Source organism: Cebidichthys violaceus, unplaced genomic scaffold (assembly GCF_023349555.1).
Source record: "Cebidichthys violaceus isolate CVI_PGR_0920_01 unplaced genomic scaffold, fCebVio1.0.p SCAF_13, whole genome shotgun sequence".
Lineage (NCBI taxonomy): Eukaryota > Metazoa > Chordata > Actinopteri > Perciformes > Stichaeidae > Cebidichthys > Cebidichthys violaceus.
Window position 1 is genome coordinate 11851620 of NW_027176296.1, and position 27205 is coordinate 11878824.

At 41.5% G+C, this 27205-nt stretch overlaps 1 protein-coding gene across 5 annotated transcripts in view; it reads right to left on the reverse strand.

The window, feature by feature from the left end:
* LOC137870154 (protein ECT2-like) overlaps nt 1-27205 on the reverse strand; it is a 41633-nt gene that overhangs the window by 12141 nt on the left and 2287 nt on the right. For 2 of the 5 annotated variants that reach the window (XM_068707158.1, XM_068707162.1), the window contains exons 4-22: nt 22226-22318; nt 20460-20642; nt 18945-19034; nt 17469-17576; nt 16839-16912; nt 15672-15802; nt 15207-15319; nt 14680-14742; nt 13375-13600; nt 12780-12959; nt 11542-11666; nt 8819-8938; nt 8648-8716; nt 7872-7982; nt 5724-5820; nt 5369-5450; nt 4289-4367; nt 2307-2426; nt 637-775 (exon numbers count right to left, since the gene is read on the reverse strand). In XM_068707158.1, coding sequence (XP_068563259.1) covers nt 637-775; nt 2307-2426; nt 4289-4367; nt 5369-5450; nt 5724-5820; nt 7872-7982; nt 8648-8716; nt 8819-8938; nt 11542-11666; nt 12780-12959; nt 13375-13600; nt 14680-14742; nt 15207-15319; nt 15672-15802; nt 16839-16912; nt 17469-17576; nt 18945-19034; nt 20460-20642; nt 22226-22318 — 2203 coding nt within the window. The remainder of the gene's footprint in view (nt 1-636; nt 776-2306; nt 2427-4288; nt 4368-5368; nt 5451-5723; nt 5821-7871; nt 7983-8647; nt 8717-8818; nt 8939-11541; nt 11667-12779; nt 12960-13374; nt 13601-14679; nt 14743-15206; nt 15320-15671; nt 15803-16838; nt 16913-17468; nt 17577-18944; nt 19035-20459; nt 20643-22225; nt 22319-27205) is intronic. The other 3 variants (XM_068707159.1, XM_068707160.1, XM_068707161.1) reach the window with 3 other exon arrangements.

The window sequence follows — 27205 nt, forward strand, 5'->3', positions numbered from 1 at the left end:
CTGTGTAAAGATAGCATTTGTCAGAGAACGTTGTGTTCTCACATGAAACTACAGGGGTAGACAAAATAAAGGAAGTGCCAAATTATGTAAGAAACAATTGCTGTTGGATCCCCTGCACTTGTCAGTGTGTCATACTAATGTGGGATCTTGGAGCTTTTTTCCTCTCTCAGCAGGAAAAACTGTGGAGATAATGTTTTAATGATATCCAACACTGCTGATGAAGAAGGCCTGAGAGAGATGGGAATCGGTGAGTATGGTGTCATCTCTGCCTCACATTTGAGAACAGGAAGCATTACGTGTATAATTAAAGGTTCTCTATAAAGATATCCAGAACAGCGAACTATGAAGATATAGTGTAGTAGTAACCTGAGCAGAGAATAAAGTCACTGCCCCTCTGTGTCATTGTTGTAATCGGAGCTTCTCTGTACATAGCCGGCCTTTTAGTGCACGTGAGTCACTCGTTTAAGCATTGCGCTATAATAATAGGGACACTCCAAAATACACTGATTTGAGTGGTACAACACAAGGGAGTGCAGATAGAGAGGGAGCCATAAAACACCCTCAAATGAAATGCAGATGAAGTGATAAGCAGTAGCCTCATTAGTTTACAGTGTGTGCATGCTGTCGCTGTGTTACCTTCTGTGTCCTGCAGGTCCAGCACTCTGCGGATCTGGGACAGCGGCATCAGTGCGATGTGTTTGAGCGGAGGCGGTGGTCTCGTCTGTCCCAGCGGACTCTTAAATGTATTGATCACCTTGTGTCGCTTCCTCGCGATCTGCAGACGCACACACACCAGAAAAGATGCACAAAATAGACAGCCACTTTGGAGGGGAATGGGGAGAATGGCAACTTGTGTGTGTGTGTGTGTGTGTGTGTGTGTGTGTGTGTGTGTGTGTGTGTGTGTGTGTGTGTGTGGTTGCGATTTAGAATTGAGTGTGTGTGCATTTTGCAGTGTGTGGGTGAAGCCGCTATCGGTTATTTGGCAATAAATCAATGAGGCCTTCATAGAGGTAAACGATGCAACTCATTAATGCCACATTAATTAGATGCTGAGAGAGAGGAGGTAGGGAGCGAGAGCGAGAGAGAGATAGGGGAGAAGACGAAATAGGACACTACACCGTAGGTCATTGTTATTTTGGCAGTGTGAGTGAAGAGGGGGAGAGTCGTTATATGAATGCAAGAGTAATCAATGATGTGAGATGGAGAGGAGTAGTGAGGCCACCCACTCAAACACCACATTCACTCATTATACATCCAGGACTACATGGAGGAACAGCAGGAATCCATGCACACACACACACACACACACACACACACACACACACACACACACACACACACACACACACACACACACACACACACACACACACACACACACACACACACACACACACACACACCCTCTCTTTCCATTCGTGCGCTGCTTCTTTGCTAATTAACTGATGGTGGCAGCAATGATAGACTGCACACAGGGATTGATCACCTTTTCAATGTTGCTACTCTGCAAAAGGCCCCCCTTCTTGTATTCAACGCTGCGTGTGCACATGAATCTCAGCATGTGTTTAAGAACATGCTGAGAGCCATGCTGCGTCTCGCTTAACGAACAAGGTACACAGGAACGGTATTTATGCTTACATCATTGGTCAAATGGTATCAAGAGTTGAAAGTGGTGAAAATAGAAAGCACTCTCTACGCATTGTAACTACGTTTCCTAAATTATTAAATTTGTATCACATTTATAACTGCCCCTTTGTGTCTTTCACATTGTTTTAATAAAAATACAAAATCTGTTGCTAAAATGACTTTCAATTATTTTTAGCCTCCATCTCTCTGCATCCAACAATCCAGGATGCAGCAGAATATTGGATATGAATGAATGGTGGGGAGGGTGTGCATTTATACTGAGAACTACTCCTTTCAATTACATTTCTTAAAGATGGTGTAATAAAAGTGACAGTACATGTAATTTACTATGTCAAAAAGGTGGATTTAGAGTTAAATTACTCTGTTAATTAAAGTGAATTGTGGATAAGTGTGAAATAATTGAGTAGTTTGAAATGAATGACCATTTTAAACGTTGGTGTGACTGAGGTCTTTAAAAAGGAAAATTAAGATTTCACGATTACAGTTGAAGGCAGATAAAGATTCAAGTATGGAGTTAATAGACTTGAAGAGTTCAAGATAGTCCAAATCTAATCTGAAGTTTTACCTCCAGCCCTGGCCTATGGTAAAACAGGTCAACTAGGTGTGAACTTTTTGAGATAGTGAGATAGTCAAACTTGGCGTTTTGTGTGTATTCTCACCTCAAGGCAGTCGTTGAAGAGGAAGAGTGTGACATGTTCTCCACGGTCACAAGGCTGGTCTCCCAGGGCGATTGTTTCTACCCGGTGAACCAGAGTGCGATGGGACGACAGCAAGTTGGCCTGCAGAGAAGACAAAGCACAGAAAGTAAACGAGATGTTTGAGGAATGAAAGAAGATGAGGTTATATAAGATAAAAGAAAGACGTTAACTGTGACCATGGTGACGACGACAGCCAGTAGCTACATCTATGACTGAAATACACTAATCCACATGGGAAAAGGAAGCGCGAGGACTGGATTAAGGGCAGGAGACTTTGAGACAATTACCGGCAAAACATCTTCCACCCACACCAAAACGCCACCAAAAGCTGTGCTACAGCCACAGGAAGAGAGGCAGGAGCTAAGCTAACCCAGCTTGGACCTAAGGCTACTCCACTACCCAGCCTGCTCCTGGGCTAATGTCAAGATACAGGAAAATGAAATGGATGAAATAAGGTTGGGGAATCAGAGACTGTTGGTGCTACATCTTTACAGCTACATCATAACATCCTTGATGAAGCTGTTGTACTACAGGAGCTTTGTGGGGTCATCAGCACAGTATTTTTTACTGTAGCAGGAGACCTCAGATATGTTTCATCTGAATTCCATCAGCAGGTCCACATGTCCGCCAGAGGAAACAATACACTGGACCATGCTTACACAAACACATCACATGTCTCTGCTTGTCTTGCCAACGTACTCCCAGCTGATTAAACAGGCCAAGCCATCAGAACAAAAAGTGTTCCAGTGTCAACAGATGAAGCTACAGCAGCTTTACTGGACTGTTCCGAGTGCACAGACATGCCGTCACCAAAGAAAACCATAACAACCTTTAGGAATATACACCAGTGACATCATACGTCAGCAGATGTGTTGATGGTGTGGTGATCACAAAGACAATAAAATCATTCCCCAACCAGTAAGCCTGGATGATAGAGAGGTGAGGGCCCTTTACGGTGACAAAAACAGCTGCCTTTCGGCAGACAGCTAGCGTCTGCCCCGCCACCAATGGACCGGCCACTGTCAGTACACAACAACAGATGTGAGAAGAATCCTGATGAGAGTGAATATGAGTAAAGCTGCTGGGCCTGATCACATCCCTGTGTACTCAGAAGATGTACCCACCAGCAAACTGATGTCATCACTGACATCTTTACTGTCACAGGAGAGTGTGTCTCATCGAAAGAAGGACCGCCCTGTGGCACTCACCCCCATGCTGATGAAGTGCTGTGAGAAACTGGTTCTTCAAAAACAACGTCCCAGCCAGCCTGGACCCTCACCAGTGTGCACACAGAGCCAACAGATCCACAGAGGATAGCAGCAGACTACACAGCAGCGTCTCTCCTCAGGCAGAGACTCCATCAAGATGTTGGTTTTCTCATTAGCATAACGGGACTACATTGTCACTTTGTTGTGCAACCCGATACAATTGGGTACAATTGACAATAAATGAACCTAGCAACCTTGTAAACTAACAGCCAAGACTGAAGACAAAGAGGCACACATAGGAGGAGACGGGATAACGGCAACGCTTTGGAAGGTAGACGGGGAGGTTGTGGAGAAAAGGAGAAAGATAGTTGGTTTGTTTCAGGCCTAACCGAAGGTTGAGTCTTTCCTAAATAAAATATAAATCATTTCTACATATCATTATTAGATTATGAAATACCACAATATCCAAAACGGTAGAAATATTTCACTCTTCTCTAATGCTCACACATCCATATTGTATAAGAAACCAGTAATGTCTCCCAAATCAACAAGTTCATTGATGAATGGTTGATATCTGGTACAAAACATCATAGTGTCACTGTCTGGGCATGTCAAATACACTTGCACATCTTACTATGGTTTGACTGACTTGTACACTGTCCCCATTGGATCCATTTTATTGCAGTTGGTCAACACAACCACAGACATTCAAACAGCAGCAATCCTCAAACTTACAGGACAGTCAACCACTTCATAAACAACATCAAAGATCTGCTTCTGGCCTTCGGTCCTCCTCTTGTCCTCGTTGATGTGACTAGTGGGAGCAAAGGGAGAAGCAAAGGATGTTATGTTTCATCTCATCTGGTACTGAAACTATGAACCAAGAAATCCATTAGTTGACCAACAGAAAAACGCCAATCACTCAAAATTCACCACGGATGTTTACTTAAACATTGTCGACAAGGAAAATAATCATTAGATGCAGCTCTACTTCTGGTTATTAAAACAATGGGATTAACAGACAAAATATTATTCACACAAAGGTTGATCTCTGTCTGTATTTTAAGTCACCCTCACACTTAATATTTTGGATTTGCTTACTAATTAAAATGATTTATTTTTATCATGTTCAACATATGTCTGTTTTTAATTTTGTATTGAAAACAGAACAAAAATTAAAATAGATAAACATTTCACTGGAGTAAACAGACGCAGAGAGGCGTAAGGTGGCGTTCAGGCACACATGATCATAAACGCCAGCTGGTGATTAAAAACTATATTAAAACATGGAACGGCAGGTCCTCTCTCCATGTTTATGATTGATATTGGAAGCATGATGGAAGCAGCACCACCACATTGCCGCTGAATTACAAAAATCCACCAACTGATGCGTTTGTCTCCATGGAACACACTATTTTCTAACAGAGTTTTGTCGGGAGCTGGAGGGGGGTTAGTTCTCTAAGCAGGATATATTTCTATATAGAGTGAATGCAAAGTAGAGCAGCAGGTATCACCTCCCTGATATACAGGGAACCATGCATTCAATTTGGAAAATGTAAATCATTTAGGTGATACAATTATTTACTGTAGAACTATTTTATTATAGACTATAATTGCAAATTTTGCACTGAAATACCAAGCAGTCAGGTATGTCATGAATCTTCCATCAAAGTCACTTGTTTCTCGCTAGATCTTGGCTTAACAACAGTCAGTTATTACACATTGAACCCACATAACGCTGGAGTGGAGAGAGTTCACATGAGGTGTTGGAAATGATCAAACATCATCACAAAAGAAGAGGTCACGCCAACTCACGTCATGACTTCTTTCAGAGACTCAATTGCTTTCTCCAGCGTTATCTTGTCTGGGTTGTCCTCCGACGTATGCTTCTTTATGTCTGATGAAACGGTGGAAGAAATGGAATGTTTGGTAAAAAAGTAGACGGACAGGATGAGATGTGGAGAAAGGAGTAGAAAGGAGAAATTACAGACGGGTATCAACAGGAGATAATAGAGGAAGGAGACAGGTATGAAAGGGGAAAGATAAGGAGCCAAAGACAATCAACCACGTAATTAGCATACTTTATTTTTCTCCACTCTTAACACAGGTGTGTGTGTGTGTGTGTGTGTGTGTGTGTGTGTGTGTGTGTGTGTGTGTGTGTGAGAGATACCGTTAAGGAGAAGGGCCACACTGGGCAGTCTCTGAACAGGTCTGATGAGCAGCTCCACCAGCGTCTGCCTGCCACACTCTGGCTTACTCTGGTTGATCTGCAGAATGCAAGCATTAGTGTGTGTGTGTGTGTGTGTGTGTGTGTGTGTGTGTGTGTGTGTGTGTGTGTGTGTGTGTGTTTGTGTTAGCGTGTCGCTAACACAAACACTGATTTGGACACAAAGGTTTGCACTGCATGTCAACCACCAACAAAACGAAGGTGGATTCGCTCAAATCCATCTGTTCAATGGGCTTTTTTTGCGAATAGACGGTATTTTTTTTAAAACAAAAAGTGATACTACTTTGTGCACTTTTAAATCTGTAACACACATTTAAAAAAAAAGGCAGTCTATGATTCATGATACATTTATTACTGTAAACCTGCAGCAGGTCAGTAACCTTCATTTTATACATTACAAACATATTTGAACTGTAGTAGTGATACAAAATACTGCTTCAGTTTCTCCAGCAAAGTGTCCAACTGTCAAATACTCAGTGGTTGAAATCCACATATTTAGACTTCTGAGCCCTTCTTAGTGTGGACTGAGTGGCAACGTTCTAAAGAGGAGGATTTATGGCTCTGTGTAATGATCTCTCCTTCCATCCCATCGTTCTGCTGTCACAGTGCCAAGGCCCAAGTCCTTTCTTTCCCAGAGGACGATATTTTAATAAAGAAATTAAGAATTAATAATAGTGCTACTACTGTCGCTTTCACTGGTTGAAATGTCAAATGTTGGTGGCGTAAATCTCTACTTAAGGTGATTTCCGCTTGTAACTTGACGGCAGGTCTGTGTGCTCTCTGCTGGACGGCATCTGTAGCCAAAGATATGGATAGATCATATGCTGAGGAACTTTATTTCTATCGTCACATGCAAACAAATGCATACATGACATTTGACATCTGCATTTAACCCATCCTCAGCATTAGGGATGCTGTGAATCGCCCGGGAGCCACTTGGGGCTCAGTGCGTCGCTAAAGCACACATGAACACAAGGACAGATCGAACGCCTCGTGGTGTGAAGAGGACCTAATCTACCTACTGAGCAGAGAGGTTTCTCTAATACCCAATCCTGATCATGGAAACCCGCTTTCTCATTCACTTAACATTCAAGAAATCTCTTACCCTGTGGTGCCTGTAAAGGCACTGCGCTTTCCAATAGCAGCACACCAAGAAGAACCAAGATAATGATTCATATAGAGCAGGGCTATTCAGTTAAATCCAGTTAGAGAAATTAAATAAAGTACAATTCAATACGATTTCTGCAATATTTACTGTCAGTTTTCACACTGAACTGGAGGGATTATAAATAATTAATCATCCAATAATAAAAATGTTTTCTCAAGCCAAGTAAAATGAGTACTTCATTTAAAAATAAAATACATAACTAAGAAAAATAGGCATCTTAAAGTTAAGTGCTTAATCTTAGAAACATAAAATAAAAAGTGTGCACGAGTTTCTTTTTGTTAACTCCCTTTCACATCTTAACAACTGAACAGCTTCTTTTCTCTTCCATCCCACTGCACCACGGCCTCTTGTTCAGGGAGAGGTGAGCTCGTCCTACCAGGATTTCACATTGAACTGGAGGTATTATAAATAATACATTGTGAATGTGAACTCAAGCTAACAAAAAGTATAAAAAAGATACTTTTTCTAAAATGAAACACTTTATTATTTTACTTAAAATGATAAAAGAACAGTTATTTATTGTTATGGTATTTATTATGTATAATCCTCCAGTGAAATGTGCAAAAACTGACAATACTGTAAATTGCAATTGTCTTTTATTTATTTGACAGCGAGTCATTTTAAATTTTTATCAAAAGATAATGGCGTGTGTCAACTCGCCGTCTGTGAGAAGAGAAAGCACAATGCTCAGCTCCTACCTGTGTATCGCTATTTTGGAAAATGAGTATTGAAACCGTTTCAAATGTTCAGTATTGATATGTATCAATACATCGATACTTTATAATCTTTGTTTCTATGAAGCAGTGTCTTATACATTTGGTTTTCTTGTTTCGTATTTTTTCTTGCAACTTCTCTAGTGCAAAATCCACCTTTACGCCCCATCCACCGGTCATGAAAACACGGTGTAAGTACAAAGGCCATACCTTGAGAAAAGCATGGAAGCGTGGCTTTAGTTTCTCACAACGAACAATTGTCTCCTTGCTCATTTCAAAGAAGTTGACGAAGGGTGGGTAGGCCTTCACCAGCTCGTTAGACTGGAGAGAGAGAAGAGAAGGACAGGTCAGAGCGATAACACACACACACACACACACACACACACACACACACACACACACACACACACACACACACACACACACACACACACACACACACACACACACACACACACACACACACACACACACACACACACACCAATGAGGTTCCACAGAGAGGAGAGACAGAAACTGGTTTTTAATCTAGTCCCATGAAATAATGTCAAAGGCCACCCCATAATGAATGGAAACTGAACTGCAATCACATAGCAGTCTACCTTACTGGACAAAACGCTTTATTATTATTATTATTATTGACACATACATTCATACACCAATGTTGTGATTAAAGGACGACATGCTCTACCTCCTGAGCCTTAAGACTTGTAGAAGACCCTCGTCAGTAGTTACCCCATACCTGCCTGTCACTGTCAACTGTGGCCTCTTAATAAGTAACTAAAAAGTAGTTATGAACCTACAATTTTATTTCAATTAAATAAATAAGTCACTTTTAGTTCTCAGAAAGAATCAAAAATGGAATAGGTGTTTTAAAAAACCCAGATCAGTCAAGCAAATTGCAATCAGGTCATCTTTAGTACTTTGTTCTATAAACATGGGACAACATGTGTCCGTCATACGAGGAGAGATTTGTCTGTACTCACATATTTGAGAATGATATCTCCTACACTCCTGTCCTCTGACCAGTCCGTCAGCAGCTCCTCAAGGTGACCCTGAAGAACAAAGCAACCATCACACACCGACAGGAACACGGCGACAATGCCTCCTCAAAGACCACACCACCAGTCCTTTGGTCAAACAGCAGAGGACTCTACCTTTATTCTAGTGTGAACATCGTAGATTTCTGGGATGCTGCCAAATATTGTCTTCATTTCTTCTTGAGCCAGGATGGGTCCACCCAACTGCCCTTCTTTCTCCAATGGAAGCTTGAAAAGCTTAAAAAAAAAGAAAGAAAAAATAGAAACATTAAAATGTTCCACAAAATTGCATAAAACGCATTACATCAATGAGCAATAATTAGTGTGTAAACAAGTTAGATGTGTATTTTCACTGTCCCTAAAGAAAATATTGATGATGCTATACAGTGTCTTTATAAGACATACTAGCCATATATGTGGATTCCTTCAGTTTACATAATAATACATTTTAGTTGTATAGCGCTTTAAAAAAGGTACTTAAATGCACTTTACATGGTAAAAACAGAAACAATAGAAGCAATTACAATAGAAACAAAAGAGATGACATAACAGTAAGGAACAACACAAAAACATACGCAACTAGCTTCACAGGTTAAAAGCAGATTTGAATAGATGAGTTAAGAGCAGTTTTGAAAGTGTTGAGGCACGAAGAATGTCTAAAAGGCTGGGGGAGAGAGTTCCAGAGGGACGGGGGGGCAGCAATGGAGAAGGCCCTGTCCCCCCAGGTCCGATGTTTGGACAGAGTAGGGGGGGTAAGGAGGTTGGCGTCGGCGGGTCTGAAGTTGTGGGTGGGAGTGTGTCGATGCAGGAGGTCAGAAAGGTATGAAGTGGTTTAGGGTTGTGAAGGGCTTTGTATTTGATGTGGAGAATCTTGAAGTGGACTATTTGCTGTAAGGGGAGCCAATGGAGGTTCTGAAGGGCTGGGGTGATGTGGTCTCTGGAACAGGAGTGGGAGAGCAGACGGGCAGCTGAGTTCTGGATGTATTGTAGTTTGTTGATGATTTTGGTGGATGAGCCGTACAGGATGTTATTGCAGCAGTCCAGTCGAGAGGTGATGAAGGCGAGGATGAGTGTTTCAGCGGCTGTGGAGGAGAGGGAGGGGCAGAGACGGGCGATGCTTTTGAGATGAAAGAAGGCGTTTTTTGTGATGAGATTGATGTAGCGTTCAAAGGAGAGGGTTTGATCAACAATGATACCAAGCTTATGTGTGGAAGCAGGAACAGTGGTGCCATCAATGCAGAAGGAGAAGTTGTGGTGGTATTTGTTTAGTGATTTGGGGCCGATGATGAGGATTTCAGATTTGTCGATGTTGAGTTTGAGGAAGTTGGCTTGCATCCAGGTTTTTATATCTGTGAGGTAGTTGGTGATGGTGGAGTGGGTGGAAGTGGCCAGTTGGTTGTAGATGGTTTAAATTTTTGCTTTGTAGAATGACAAGGAGTTACATTTCTCTGCTGTGGAAGAGTGGGAGAGATTGTCCATAGATGTGAGGAGTTTGAGAGTAAGCCAGGGTGTGTACTGTGAGGCCGGTTTTGTTGGAGAGTCGCTCTAGTCTGCGTTTCCAGGATTTCATGAGGCGGAGTTCAGGGGTGAACCAGGGAGCAGTGTGGGGCGAAGAGACAGTTCTGGTTTTGAGAAGGGCAAGCTGATCAAGGCAGGAGGATAGTGTGTTACTGTAGAGGTTGACCAGGTCTGAGGGGGAGGAGCTAAAGGAGGAGGTGAGTGTAGAGAATTTGTCAGTGAGACAAGCTGACAAGGATGAGGAGCTGACAGGCTTGATATTACGGAGAGTGACGGTGTCTGTGAGTTTGGGTTCTGGGATGGGGATGTCCATCTCCATGATGATAGCTAGCTAGTTGGAGACGGTGAGGTCAGTAAAGACACCACAGAGACAGACGGGCAAAGACACCATAAAGACAGACGGGTAAAGACACCATAGAGACAGACGGGTAAAGACACCATAGAGACAGACGGGTAAAGACACCATAGAGACAGACGGGCAAAGACACCATAGAGACAGACGGGCAAAGACACCATAGAGACAGACTGGTAAAGACACCATAGAGACAGACTGCTCATTCATTGGATAGTTTTGGAGCTGGAATCTGTGAAACATGGAATAACAGACTGCTGTAGTCATACACCTCTTTAGAGCATTTGGTCTTCTGTATTTGCTTCAAAGTTCTTGTGATAAAATAAGTGATCATAAGGACTCCATAATATCACAAATATAGAAGAACGGATAGAAACAGGATGAAATAAGCTGATTTATCATGATGTTAGGAGGATGGTTACATCATGCTTATTTTGCCTTCTGTTTTAACTGAAGTAATCAACAGCGCTACGACTCATGACGAGGGTGCAGTGATTATTCAACTGTGGCACAGTAATGAAGCTGCGACTGCATGCTTGGGGTTCGTTTTTAAGATTCAAGACAGAAGAGAAGCTTTTATTCCTATATTTATTTCAAAGCTTTTTGTGAGGACAGAGAACAGTTAAACCCAGGAGTATATAATAGAGAAGACAGATTACAAGAGGGAGATGGCAAAACTTGAGGCAGAAGGAGAAAGAGTGAATGAAAAGGACGTCAAAATGGAGGAAGTCGAAAAAAGATAAAGGAAAAAGCAGAAAGAGGAAAAGATTTTGAACGGGAGGAAGACAAAAAGTGAAATGGTCAGGCAGGTAATTTTCTCCCTCACCGGTCAGCTGACCGACTCTCTGCTGGGACCAACTGATAAGACACACCTTAAATGACTGTAGCTTAGCCTAAAACTGTTGTCAGGGGCAACCAGCTGGCCAACCTGTGAGGGAGTGTTAATTGTCCACAGACACACAGACAGTACCTGTATGATGGTGCTCAAAATGTCCACATAGTTGCTCTCAGTCTGGTAGAGCTCCTTGGAGACCTGCCACCTGGCTGACTGCTTGGACAGAACCGGAGTCGAGCTCTTGGATGGCTTTGAACTCTCTGGAGGAGAGAAGACAGAAGACAGGCAGGGAGGAGAGACAGTTGTTAATAGAGCACTGAAGCAAGCACAGACACCGCCACGTGTCAGTCCACTGATCCAATGAAATTAGGGCTGAATCAAAGTAGAACATTTGACTGAATATTCTCGACCTGGGGAGTAAAGATGACAGCATTGCTGCTGTTCTGGAACGCTGACTCCAAGACATGGTCGGTGTTTGAGGGGATGTCTGCAACTTATATATTATATATAGTACAGCCATGCAGTAGGGTTAGTGATCAATAGGATTCTATCTAATCCGTTTCCGGTGTGAAATCTGCTTCAAGATTCTAATCATTTTGTATCCCTCATGGAATCCAATGAGGATAAGCTCTGATCATTTAAAAGTAACTACAGTTATATGTCATTAAGAAAATGATGAATTTGATATATTGATGATATGAGCATTTATTTTTACTACATGACTTTTATTTGACATGATCAGTTACATCATGAAGTCATTAAGAAACCACAAACCATAAGCAGATACCAGCAGCTGGTACAGAGAGCAGTTTGCAGAGAGCACATTAACCAATCAACAGCCACATGTCTAATACAAGCTTTACTACATAAAGTAATAAATAAGCTACGTCTGTTACAGTCTGATGACAATTAAGGTTTGTCATCTCAACCAGTCCAAGCAATATAACTCACATTCAGCATCATAGACCAACACTAATTCATGCTAGCGCTACTATTTATTTGACTAAGTAAACAATTTGAAAGTCAAATTCAAGAAGAAATTTAACAATATAATGAATGTTCCAATGTGGAACTGAAGACTTTTGTTATGCTTTGTTTTATACCTGTAAAAAGGTGCTACGCCACCTGTTGGATGAGAGAACAAAAAGGTCTGCAAGCTCCTCAGAAGGTGCTGTATGCTCAGAACACTGAGTACAACACTTGTTGTGTCAGCTCAGGGGTCCATGCTCTGGTTTGTACTCCATAACAGTCAGCTGGCAACTGACAAAACTGATCAATGGCTTATTTATCGTTACCGCAGAGTTCTCTCATACTATTTTATACCGGCCTTGAGTTGGCCCAATTACTGTGGTACTCTTGAAGCAGAACCTGACCTGTAGAAGTTCCTGGCTGCTCCTCCTCTGGTTGTTGAAGAGTACTTGTACCCAGGTAGGACCTCCTCCTCCTGTCTTCCCTGTCTGTCCTCTTCCTTCCCCTGGTTCTCCTTCCTCTCATCCTATCCCTGGTAACAGTACTGTCTCCTTTGCTCTCTGAACTCTTCCCTACTCTGTCTTCTGAAATTAAGAGGGAATTGTCTGGTTATTGTAATCTTAAAAGAAGAACCAACAATAGTAACAGAGGAGAATATCATCTAAGTTACTGCATTTTTTCATATATACATATGTGGCTAAGTAGTAGAGCAGGGTCGTCCTACAATCAGAGGATCGGCGGTTTGATCCTCGGTTCCGCTAGTCGCATGTCAATGTGTCCTTGGGCAAGACACCTAACTGTGCCTACAGTGTGTGAATGTTGTATAAATGTTAGTTAGTCCTGATCCATGAATGGGTGAATGATGATAAGTAGGGTGAAAGCACTTTGAGTGGTCGGAAAGACTAGAAAAGACTATACAAGTACAGTCCAAAGGACTGAAAAAAGGTTTTAGGGTTGGATCGAGCACTTGTTTTCCAGTCCTCCATCATGCTTTCTTACCTGCCAAGGCCTTGCATGTCTCCGGGGTATTAGAGATGTCCAGCAGAGACCCGATGGACAGGGAATGCTCTGCTGACGGCCTTTTGCGTGGCGGAGGGAAGGGGGAGATCTCCGTCTCGTTGATGAACTGAGCCAGCGTGTCCCTGAGACGCCGTCGCTTGCGGTTACTGTTGGGGGTGGTGAGGGACAGGAGGGACACGGCCTTCTTCATGGCGGGGCTGTCGTTCTGAAGTAGTGGGACAGAGGTATCAAATATATAAGGACAAGACCAATACAGGATAAGTGAACAAAATGAAAACAAGCTGCATGTCTTGTAAAACACCTTGAAGCAAAAACATTTTGCAACTAATACAATTATCTGTTGAACAGTGAGGTAGCCACATAGACAAATTATCTTTTATGCGTAACTCTTGATTCCCGATTGTAAAATGCTGTCGCTTTAGCTAAAATGGATCTTGACGTCAAATGGTGAATTCTTGCTTTAAAGATGGGGTAACTCGCATTGGTCTCTTTCTTCAGCTGGATAGTGTAATCTTAGAAGTCTTGGCGTTATGTTTGACCAGTCTATAGACTTTGAAGTACACATCAAATCATTGACCCGTACATGTTTCTTGAATCTTCAAATCGTTGCCAAACCCAGAGACTAGAGATGGTTCACTCTTTTATATCATCCTAGGTTGACTACTGGAATTCCCTTTGCACTTGTCTAAGCACGTTGTCTCTGAACTGTCTACAAACGGTCCAGAACATCTGCTGCAAGGCTGTTGACCAGGTCCGGTAGGAAGACACACATCACACCCATCTTATTTCCTTTACACTGGCTTCCCATCCAGTTCAGAAATCCCTTTCAGGTTTTAGTTTTCATATATAGAGCTCTGCGTACATGTGTGGCCTGCTCCATCCCTATATCGCGAGTAGGTCCCTCATTGGTTGTCCCTCGTGCCATTGGAGTGGTAGCTTGACACTGTGGAATGCTTTTCCTGTAGACATTAGATGTACGGTCTCTGTTGACGCCTTTAAAAATGAGCTGAAGACTCACTTATTTAAACTAGCCTGTGGGACACCTTGTGCTGTCTAGTGTTTTTGTAATTCTGTTTTATGGATTGTTTTACTGTTGTTCAAATTTGATGGTCTAATTTCTAAAATAATTGATTCTAGTTAAGCCCTTTGTGACCTTGTTCTATGGATGGTGCTCTACTACATTCAAATGTCTTGCGTGTGTGAAGTATCCTTTAGGTGAGTGTACATGAATTTGGCTTGAATTACTACACACATGTACATTAACATGAACCATAATACACTCACCTTCTCGTAGAAGTACATGGACTCTCCGGCCCGAGCGTCCATCTGAATGCTGCCCCAGAACCACTACCACAGAAGAGAGAAAAACGTTTTTACTGTCTCTGAAAAAAGATTTCTGAAACTACAATGACAGACTTTCCTTTGAAAACCAATAAAAGTGAAGGAGTAAAGAAAAGGCCATATTGATTGCAGGGTTATAACTATGCCTAAACTACCTTTGCTCAAATTGTTCATCCACTGGAATGGGGAAATCTATTATTGATCCCTCTCTCTGACAGCACAGACAGAGAGGGGAGTAGAGACTGTATCCATTGAGGTTGCCTCTAAAAAGGAATCCTGTGCAATTGATCATTTGGCATTCTGTGTAGGAGGATTCGTTATTTTCCTCTTGTCCCCCTTGTGTCTGTATCTTCCTGTAGCAAAACAGTTATCCTGTTATGACAAGATGGTGCTCGACCAGTACCAGAGGTGTCAAGCGTTCTTTTCTTTGGTAGCACTGAAACAAACTCAAAAAAAGAAACCCTACCTACCTCCTGTTTGACCACATAGAGTTTCTTGGGAGAAAATGGCAGCTCCTTTACTGAGTTTTCCTCCACCACCATGTGTGTACACCTCTCATCTCCAACCTCAAGGGAACTGCCACCTTAGACACAGAAAACCAGGGGGATGATGATGATGAATATATATATATATATATATATATATATATATATATATATATATATATATATGCGTCTTCAATCAGAACTAACCCCTTTTCTCAAACAGCAGTTATCCAATTATAGCTTAAAGATTGTAACTGGGGGCAGCAGGCCTAACACTTTGGATTTCCCAACATGATGAGTCTGCATTGGGCTCTAGTAAGAACATAGTCATTATCCAAAGAGTTTTCAAAAAGCCCAAATACAAGTGAACAAATGTACAAAAAAAGTCTAAGCACTGTAAATTAGTGTGACTGTCTGCCATGACAGATCCCCGTGTGCTGCAGCACTGACCGTGTTTCAGAGTCCTCTCCTCCATGTTGGCCTTCTCTTCATCTGAAAAACCCAAAAAACTGAGGATGCAGTCCTGGAACGGAGGCACTTTGAACTCCGTTCGAAACTCCTCTTCTCCTGCGTAAAAGTGCCTTAACACAAGAAGGTGAGAGGAACAAGGTTACCATCAACACTACCATGACATCATTCCTGTGGCTGGGTTCCGGTTTACCGTAAACATGTTTTTTGGACTGTTCCAGTTATATTTGAATATGATCCGTGTGTAGATCTACGCAAGCAAAATGCATTCACTTAGAAAGAAAATATTTGCCATGTTTTTATGAATTCTGATCAAATCTGCACTGGAGGAACTTCACACAACCTGAACCTGAATGGGGCTTAGGTACTAGCTTTGTCTTGTGTTTCCACTATTATTCACAAACACTTCAAAGCGGAAATGACCGTCACTTTGTATATTTCCTCGCTGAGTTTGGTATGCAGCTGTGGGACAGATAACAATGTTTAGTGTGGTGCAGATGTTTGTTTTCTTGAACATGAGATGTTTAAAAGACAACAGTGAATCTAGAGCACGCCAGGGGGTGGCTGACAATTTCATGTGTCCTTTTCTCTTTGAATCGGTTGTCTTTGCTGGAAAAAGAAATGAGTCAAATGGTAGTTACTGTACTTGTTCAGCACTGCAGCTACCCTTGAAAGTACCCGAAACAAATCCACTTTAATTAGAAGTTGTTGATACCAAGTCCAATACTGCCAGTATGATTACAGAGAGGCAGAATTTACTTAGTTGTACATTGATATTAGAGAGTGGAGTTTCTTCCCTCACAAATAATCCAACCCTGAGAAGAAATGCCGGCTGGCAGAGAGGACACAGTTTGACTTCAGCCTGCCATCAACAGCAGATGGGACCAGCCGCCACGTGTCATTTTGACCAGTGAACGATAAAGTCAGTGGCTAAAAATGAAAAGCTGCAACCTGAAGCATGTATTTCATTGCCAACCTGGACGCAGCTTTCCTCACAACAGTGAGACAAAATAACTTTTCACACTCAGAGATTTTTCATTCTCACATGCAGGGAAAAGCTTGCATTGTAGAGCTCGACTGTCATAAAGGAGAGCAGCTTTGAATGATACATAAGCTTGCTTCTTTCCTTCCTTCCTTCCTTCTACTTACACTTCATCTCTTCTCTCCCAGGCCTTATGAATCCATGATGGAGTCAGAATGGGCGTCCCCATGCACACTGCCAGCTGAGAGATGGGACGCAGGAAGACATAGTGAAGAGAGGAGGAAAAGAAAACACAAATGAGTAAGTAAATAAAACTCCATGTAATTCCACTGTCAGTGCTCTCAGTACAAGCTGCATTTACGACACAAAAGAAGCGCCTCAACTATTGCACAAGCAAAGAGGATAGCGCTTCTGTTTCCCACGGTAGCTATCCTCAGGTAGCGGAACTAATGGATGGTGGAACAACCAGAGTAATTACTATTACTGTGTAATTCATAAAGTGTGGCAAAAGAAAAAGAGTCTCGCTGAAGCAGGAGGCGAAAAATGTGATTAAATCAAAGTAAAACATTTGAGAAGGGTACAAGGTTACAGGTCACTTTTTTGTCTTATTTTCTTAATTTGGCTTAACATTCTTGGAATTTTAACAATTCAAAATTACGTAAATGATGGTATTTGTTAAAACCTGGTTTGTATATTGCCAAGTTTAAACATAGATATACATGTTTAACAATATTGCACAGTGGTATTAATGTCAGATACACAGAGTAAAAAGATTGAAAAAGTAAGCCTGTACAAACCCTGTACTTCTCTCCATGAGTGGAGTAAGCGACGAGATGAGTAACCTTGGTGCTGAAGTCTTTCCGGATGGTTCCACCCATGTGATGAACCAGATTCACCAAGTTCTTCTACATGGAAACAAAACAGCAAGCACAAGTTTAGCACAAAGAGGCAATTAAATGCCGCGGTGGTTTATGCTGAACAGTTTGCTCTGCCAATGACTTTCTCTATTGCTGTTCATCTTTTTCCCACATAGTTGATTAGTCACTCTGTATACCTGAAACATCCGATTTGCATTTGAAGAGGAATTGGGTGGAAATGTGTAACAGTAACATTGTACACTAATAAGCAGGGACAACATGACTTACAATGAAGCCAAATTGTTTGCATTACGACTCGAGTCCAAATGAAACTCGATTTCAGGTACATACTTCAATAGATCTTTGGGAGTAAAAAATGAAATATTGGCCTTAAATCTTTTTTTTTTTACATAAACGCACAACTTAATATGGATGGCCCATTGTTTTTTTGGGGGGAAGGGGGTCAACAACATACTAATGTGTTAATGCTCCCTGATAACGTAAAACTAATGCAGTCTAGGAATACAACAATCCTGAAGTTAATTAAACCTTCATGAAGGTTTTAACAATCTGGTATATTTAAGTGTTTTATAGATATTTTGATGGTTGTATGTTGCAGTGCTGTTGAACTGTACTGTATTTAGTGTTGCACTGATACGACAAAGAGGCATCTCAACAACATAGCATTAAGTAATGCTTGCACTCATCTATTTAAGGATTGAGACTTTTCTAAGCAGCAGTGTGACATGAACACTGATTTTTAAGACTTCTTCTTACATCATCCCCTTCCTTGAATTGACAGTCAAAATATGTTCTGTTTTAATTAGAAAAAATAAATATGAATTAATATTAATATTAGATGATCCATCATATAAAATAAAACATACTGGAATCAATGTATAACTATTCAAGTCACTCGTGATGATGTTTACGAACATCCGGATGATGGAAATTCACCACTATCAATTTATTGTGTTTTTTTTATGATATAATCCCATATCGTCCCATTTCTAGTACGGGCAGAAACAGCCACTGTGAGATGTTGGCGGATCCTGCTGGATTTACTGCAAACCAGCACACTTTCAGCCCGTCATCAAGGCAAACAACTTTTCCCCGCTGTGCTGTGGAAAAACACACACATCATGCTTGTCTCTAAGAGGCTGTTCACAGCAAGACTCAGCGCGACCTCCACTCCACCACGGAAAACCCCTATTAGTAAGTGTTCCAGTACAACATGCATACTAAATGAAAGGTCATGGCAATGCATCTGGAATGATGTTCCCCAAAGGACTAGTCTGTTGCTTAGAAAAGATGGGCTCTTTCTTCACAGAAGGATCAAGAACAAAGAAAGGGCCTAAATGATCATCCCTCCATAAGACTAGTTTAACTTGCATAATGTTAAGTTAATATACTCACCATTTCCTCTTTGTTCCTGAAGCCGGTGAAACACAGCGACAGGTTCAGCATTGTGGTGCAGTAGAGAGGACGACATGAAAACTGGAGAGGCTGCGAGGAGGGAAAAGAAAGCCAAGTACAAAATAACACAGTGTTAGTGTCATTTCACCTTTGAACAATATGAGGACTACCAAGACTAAAGACTACAGCACCAGCTTTAAGGACTGTACAGTGTAACACCTTTGAACAAATTCTGCATTCACATGTCAAATCTATCAGCAACAAGACAAGATTTTGGCATCGTTCTGGTGTCCGTATTGACCAATCACATCCAAGCATTCTTTGGTTGAACACTGGTAAACAGTCCGTATGGAGAGCAAAAGAGGTGGAACGCATTGGCCGAAATGCATTCTGGGAACTCACCAGCTACAGTCTCACAATGCTTTGTATTGGATTAAAATGAACTTCTAAACTGGCTACTTTAATTTGCTGGTAGACGTCACTCAATCCAACTCTAGTCTCAAATTGGTAATCGGACTGTAACCAACAAACAGAGTAGGAATAAAGGGAGTCTTGGTCAGAACATCCACTGGCTACCAGAAGCCCAAAATATAGGCCTCCTCCACCTGAAGTCTTTCCATCTGCAGACCGACATCCAATGGGTTCATTTTACCTAGGCAACACATTTTTGGCAGCGATTGATTAAACATGAATGGGTACTTTGTAGTACCTACGTAATTCAGTCAGTACCCTTAAAAGCAATTCCTCTTTGCCACAACAAATACTTGCATATTTCATATGTAGCCCATATCTAACTAAAATAGGGATAAACAATGCTGTTTTTACACAAAGATTAACCCTTCTTTATCAATCGATAGTCTTTATAATACCTGGTTTTAGGCACCCTTCCTACCCACGGCCATGTTATGTGTCTAAATAATAATAATAATAATATTATATATAATCCCTATTTTAGTTCCCTTAAAAAGGTCATGGAAAATGACTTTTTAAACTATATGCTCCACAGAGGTCAACATAAATATTGATTCCAACACATACTAGTCTTGAGGTCAGATAAATGCCTTTGGACATGGCCTGAGACCAGTTCTCCTGTTATCAAGAGATTCACATCTCTATGATGCTCTGCAATGCAGTCTAACCCTGCATGCATATTGTTCATGTTCCACATTAGCATCCTGTGTGAAGTCTCTGTCAGGCAGACAGCACAGCAGGCGGAGGCAGCTCCCGTTCATCATCCAGGATGTATTTTTTTTGCATTCTGATTCTTCAAATCAAGGATCATCTCAGGCCTCTCTCGGTGGGTCCCACATGACAAACAGGCAACATATTTCTCTGAGCGAGCACTTCAGAGAGAAGCTGTAAATTCTTGGTTTGAATTCCAAGTTGAAAAGGTTTGAGAAGCCATGCTTGAGACCAAAGTGGGGAAGTTATTCAAATTAATTGAATTACATCCTGTCGGTGAATCCAGTCCGTGACACATTTCATGCCCCAGAGAGAAAAAGATGAATCACTTACTTCCCCCTTGGCAGCACAGTGCAGAACGACGGGAGGCCCAACAATGCGGTTTTCGCGTTTGTAGAGGTAGTTGTAGTCGGGAGAATCGAAGTCTGTGAGGATGAACACCGTCTCGAAATCAGTGTTCTCTCCATCTCCCAACTCCTGGACGTCGTCCGTCAGTATGCACGGGGTGCTGATGTCCTGAAGAGGAGGAGCAACGAGACGGAGTAACGGAGCAGTACATGGACCGGTAAAGGAAATGGAACAATTAATCAGCAATGAAAGGTTTGTTAGCCTCGTTAGTAGAGCTGTTGGTCAGGTTTTACTAATGATTAAGAAAAATATGGAAACACTAAATGTTCATGACCTTCAAAACTATTTAGAGACCAAACATTTGCATTGTTTGAATGCTGACCTGGTTCCTCACTGAAATGTAAGGAACACTGTACACTGTCACAAGAATCAAACCATGAGAAATGTAGTGACAGTAAGCTTTTTAAAGGGTTTCAATTAAGATTTTCATTGTTATGAAACATTTTTTTCCTGCCAATGTGCCAAACAGATTGAGGAGTAGAAAAGGCTGCCCACCCCATCATTCTACCCATACAGTAGACAGCATTCTCTCCCTGTTCCACACAGAGAGCATGCTCAGTGCTGCATGAAAACAATCAGCGCTGCCCTCTCAGAAGAGACAATGTGTTACTCTCTCAATAACAGAGCAAACTGTCGGGCTCATGGGCCGAGTTGGCAGCGCTGGAGGGGTGAAATGACTCGTGCCGCTTGTAAACCAGCCCATAAAACAAATGACACAGGACAAAGTGAAGCGACATACAGACACACATAATTAGAATGGCATTTGTTAATGTTAGGATCCACATTGGTTCAGACACCTGTGTGAGTAGTTTAACATTTTAGGAAAGGCACTTATTAGCTTTCTCTCTAAAAGCTGAGATGAGCAGATTAATACCAATATTACACTCTAGCTTAGCATTAGACCTGAAGGTGAAACGGCGAGCCTGGCTCTGTCCAGTGTTCAAAAATACTCCTACAGCTCACAAGTGAACACGTTATGTCTTGTTATCTGCACATGAAGAAAAATGTATCTACAAAATGTATAAGACTAATAGTCCACAGCCATGCTAGCGTATCTGTAAGGTTGCTGCAGTCAGATTTGATACCTTCATGGCTGTGCACAGACCAATACTTCACCATATCTGGCAACACACCTTAGACACTACATAAAAGTCCAGCCACATCCTGACTGTGGCTGTGTAAAGACACGTTGCGGTTACCTTCCCATCTCACTCTCCAGAGAGAAAGCTAATTGGCATGTTCTGCAAAATGCTAAAGCATTTCTTTAACAGGAGAGGACACTCAAAACTCAAAGCTTCAGGTGCATTATTTTGATCACCGTCCAAGACCTATCTAATGGACACTTTTGTGCGCAAATAGATTTTCACGGGACTGCTTGCAACTTTTAACAGCTGGAAGCTGCCCATTTCCAAATGCCATGAAGCTAAATAGAAAGCCTATTAAGAGACTCCTCAGCCCAGAAACCTGCATTGACATTTGAGTGCAATCCATCTCTGTTAGAGTGATCAAGTTATCAAGTATGACATCACATACATTTAAATATGCACCCACAAATCAATTCCCCATCAGTGAGTTGGCCATGCACAATGATTGAGTGAGTACCCGGTGTGAATGAAGACTCATGCGCCACTTCCCCCAGTCCCCATCAGAGTGTCACACAGTCACACAGAGAGGCAGACGCTGTACTGTACCATATTGACTATAGATTTTATCATCATTTTCTCCTCGGCACCAGCCTCGCCTTCTCTTATCTTTACCACCGGTACCTCCATTACTCTGATGGCCTGTAAAAACCAACCAGCAGGAAGCAGATGTCAAACACTGGCATTTGAGAGGAGGAGGGGACATAAAAGACGGGAAGGACAGAGGGTCGAGAGAGAATGAGAAACAAAGAAAAAGATATTTGGAGACAAATTCATACAAATATGCCCCACGAGGACAAAATAGAGGATGGAGAGGAGGAGATGGGGCGGGGTCCGTGTCCTTGCAAAGTCTAAAGACAGTAACTTCAAACAAATATCAAGCGTCACAGGGGGTAGGCTGGGAGGAGGACACATTTCTCTTAAAAATTAATATAAAAGTTCAAAGCCCTCGGGGAGGATGGAGGCAGGAAAAGACAGGGACAGAAGGGGAAGGGGACGTGAAGAAATGGGGGGGGGGACTCTTTTTCTGTGTGTTGCATGAGCGATGGCGGCGGGCGGTCAGGCAGGCAATCGGGAGAACTCTGATGGAGCTGTTGGCAGATGTCTTTGGATGTGGCCGCGCTGCAGATTGGCAGCGAGAAATAGATGATTTAAGCAGGAAGCCTTCACAAGTGACAGGGCTCAGGAGACCTGGGAAGGAAGTCATTCTCACAGCACTTAGTCTGCCGCCACGCCTCCAAATCACCTTCACACGGCGCTACTCACAGACAGACAACCACACTGTTTACTGGAGCGCACACAAAACACACACCGCTAGACACTTAAACATCCCCCTGAACAAGTGGACACATTTTGACAGGAGGTTATGTTTCGACAGCCTGATCAGGCGCACTTTGTTTTGTTAAAAGGGAAATGTAACACTAACCAAGGGCTGCAGTGAGATACAGACCTAACTTCATGTTTCTGACTGCTTGAACGGCAACAAAATGTATACAAAATTGGATTTGGACTAGCGAAGTTAGTAAGACGGTTGTAAAAGAACAATTTATGAACAAAAACCCTTCGATGTGACAACTGCTATGACCCACGTCTACCCACCAACCAATTAGAATACAACCCGAAATGACACACAGTTTTGACACACTAGCTTTGAATAATTTTTTTTTGGGACGAATAGCTGACTCTCCTCAACCGTTAACCGATAAATCCCCTGCCTTCCATGCAGGGCTGCTGTGGTTGAAGTGAGAGCTAGTGTGTGACGATGAGTGTGAAACAGTAGCGGTATAGCTGTGAACGTAGCAGTGCATCATTTATGTGTCTGTGGATTGAAGTGAAGGGCGTTAGCCTCGAAGCTAGCGACATGTCTGACTGGGGACCAGCTCATCCGTCTTTTCATTTTTCTTTTAACTGTTACCATTAATCAGTCAAAAATATCATTGTAGTTAAACGGTTCATTATAAACATCCCTACTGGTAACTTAGCTAAAAACAAACTCAAACTCACTTTGGAAAAGCAGCGTTTCATATTGTCCACTTTTTTTCCTCCACACAATCAGAAATGCCTCAAAATCAGATATGCACACACATACACATACAGATGGCAACCACGACCTAGTTGGATCCATCTTATACAGTGTGACATAGAGACAGAGCGCAATAAGTCCCGCCCACACAGAAAGGGAAAACATTGTATTCATAAACTTACTTAGATAAACTTTAGGGTTGACCATTTTCAGGTAAAATGTTATCATGTCATCTGGTGAAAATTCCTATGTTTTTTCATATTGCAATACAAGGTATATTGAAGGAAAAATATATCTAATATTTATGATATGATATAATATATATGTCGTGCAGCACTAATTTGACCATGTTTTAGTTTCCTATATTTTGCAGGGATAAAAAAAGAAAATAATTGAATCGCCGGCAAGCTTGAAAAACTTGAGATTTCTTTTTTTTTTTTTTTTGCCATATTGCCCATCTAGGTCAATCCCTTCATGATTTGATTAAATACCTCCCAAACAGAATCCTGCTGCATATCGTATTTACTTGGAAACATGTCACATTGCAGAAGCTAAACAGTATTATAGATATAATGTAAATAGGTGCCCAACGAAGAGCAACATACAATACATACATACAAACATACAATGTTTTTAACTTGTTATTGGAAATGAAAACAAGCTTCTATTTTTATGTGAACTCATAATGCTGAGATTGAAAAAGTTCACAATGCTGAACAAAATGCCATCAACAAGGCCACAATGAAAGGGAATAGAGATCTCTTCTTTTGTCCCCATCAGCTACCTTTTGGATGTATTGTATTGGAAATAAAAGGACACTACAGTCTGGTGAAGAAAACTTAACTGCTCCCAAGCAGCGATGGATTCAGAAGCAAGGACACTTTAGGGACGGATACAGACGGACTGTGACCAAAGCTGTGCACTGAATCACATGCACAAAAGAAATACAGCAAAAGAAATTGTATTACTACAGACCCAAAAATGAGACCCTCACTTTCACCAGTTCAAATGACTAACCATCACCGGAGGCAGCTCATATCAGCGGCCACTAATTGATGATAATTCTGTTAGTAATTAGAGCTAAAATGAACGTCTCTTTTCTGGTGCTCTGTGTAGCCAGTCTGTGCTCTCTGTGGGGAGGGAAGCTCCATTCTGTGAGAACACTGTACAATCGAGTGCTTTTGTATTCACGACAAATCCAACAGAAAGATACGCCTTCTCTTTAGCGACCTGAAGAATATCAAGAGAATTTCAGAAGTCACATTCTTCCAAATAAACTTTCATTCATATCATTTAGGCTTAGTAGACACAGTGGCCAGCGACGTCAGAAAGGTTTAGAAATGTTAGGATGATCAGTCAGGCTAACTGACCCGAGAGCTCCAACACAAGCTGACAAAACTTCAATATGCAAGAACCCCTTTACCCCGATGGAGGACATTATCTGAACTACAGCTGCTAGACAGCGTTTCGGCATCAACATCACAATGTGCGCATGCGCAATAGTCACATCGCAGGACGCGCATTGTCAAGTCAGGCAAAATGGGTCCAAGCAGTCTGCGGGGGATTCAACTGACAGCTCAGGAGACGGCTACTCAACAGTACATTACTATACATCTGTAAAACTACTAATGCCAAAAAAAAAGAGTTAGCAATAAAAATGTAATCTGATGAAATGAAAGCTAATCAATGTCCTTATCATTTGAATTGTGTGGTTTTATGCAACCACTATATATGACTATAACAAAGTAAAAGGATGACATTTAGTATTTTGACAGTTTAATTAAATTGACATTGAACGGTTGAAATTATTTGTTTTCTTAAAAGTGGAATTAAATTCTTCCATGACCAAATAATAGATGTAAACCAGAGGTCAGATACCCATTTCCATAATACTGTGTTGGTGTCCTGCCTGCTATAATTAGATTGATTAATCTCCTTATTCATCAAGATTATGAGAAAACTGGAGGCGATCATTTTCTCTTGTTAAGCACACACAGACGCGTCGTCTAAGCTGAGTGGAGTTGTGTAGTGAGCTGATAATCTCTAACGGGTTGCTATGCTCTCAGGGAACAGAGAATGGTCAGTGATACAAACACACAGCCAGCAGCTGTTAACAAAAACACTAGTCACTCATTTCAATGCACATGCTACACTTTCATACTATGGGCTGTGAAGGCTCTTCAGGCTGCCAAATATAGGAACCCGGACTTCTTTATTACCATGCCCTATCTACACAGACACAGGCAGGTGTGTGTGTGTGTCAGATTTTAGAAAAGTGTGTGCGCACTTCACCCTTAAATAAACACTCTCGGACATACTTCTTGACAATATTATTGAATAAAAAAATGAAGCTGTCTCTTTTTCGCAAAACAAGTCTCCAGGTACAGAAATTTAAGTCGAGTGGCAATTAATCGAGCCACTCAGAGGGGTAAGCCTCTGCATGTAGCAGCTCTATAAACACCAAAACACAACAATAGAACAATGCAATCCATGTCTAGATTTAACAACAATAACCAACTGAAAACCCAAGCCCAGTGTTGCCAACTCTTTTCCAATGAAAGTAGCTAGCGCCACTAGCTCTAGAGTTGCAAAATATAGGGAGAAGGTTGCCCGGTGGTCAACACTGACAGTCCATTCCTTCAGGCCTTCCTTTAAAAGACACTCCCCCAAATCATCATAATGAACTTAAAATACCAAAATGGCTTCTGTTAGTACTCACAGCTGTTTAGCTAAACTGTGGGGGACTCTCAATAAGTGCTTGGGCACAATACACGCTGGCAGATAGACAGGCAGTTAGTCCGTCCAATCAGTACACTCAGGCCAAATCAAACGATTGGATGGCTTTATTTCAGTCCTGAGACAGCCACAGATACCACTTTTTGCTTTTTTTGTCAGAGCATTCGATTCATTGATTGCCGCCATGATGTGTGGAATTATTTTTCAACTGGAAAATTAGCTATATTGTTTATACCAATGGTTTATGGGGCAGTCATAATGGTTACATTGAAAACAATAAAGGCTTCAATTGAAATTTTAATTTGTGAGATTACAGTGACCTTATCCTTTGACCTTGAGTCCAGGTGGACATTTGTGCCAAATATGAAATAATTCCCTCTCGGCGTTTCTGAAATATTGGGTTAACGAGAGTTTACCAGACATAGGTAAGTATGTACGTTAGGGGTGAGTGGAAAACTACTTTTATCACCATCACCGGTATCATTCGGCCACAACATGGATTTTGAAATACTGTCTTTATCGTGATAAAAACACACGTTTTGGTTAAGCACACACACTTTTTGGTTGTCACTAGGCTACTAATTCTGAATCAATCATATTACATCTACATTATGGGGCGGGATAGTCCTTCCAAAAACACATTTTCATTCTTATTTGGAGTCAATAAATATATCTGTTTTTTGTATACTTTGTATAAGTTTAAGCTTGCATTGTCAATAGAGTGAAAAAAAAGATGTCATGAGTTCATATCAGATTACTTATGTCACTAT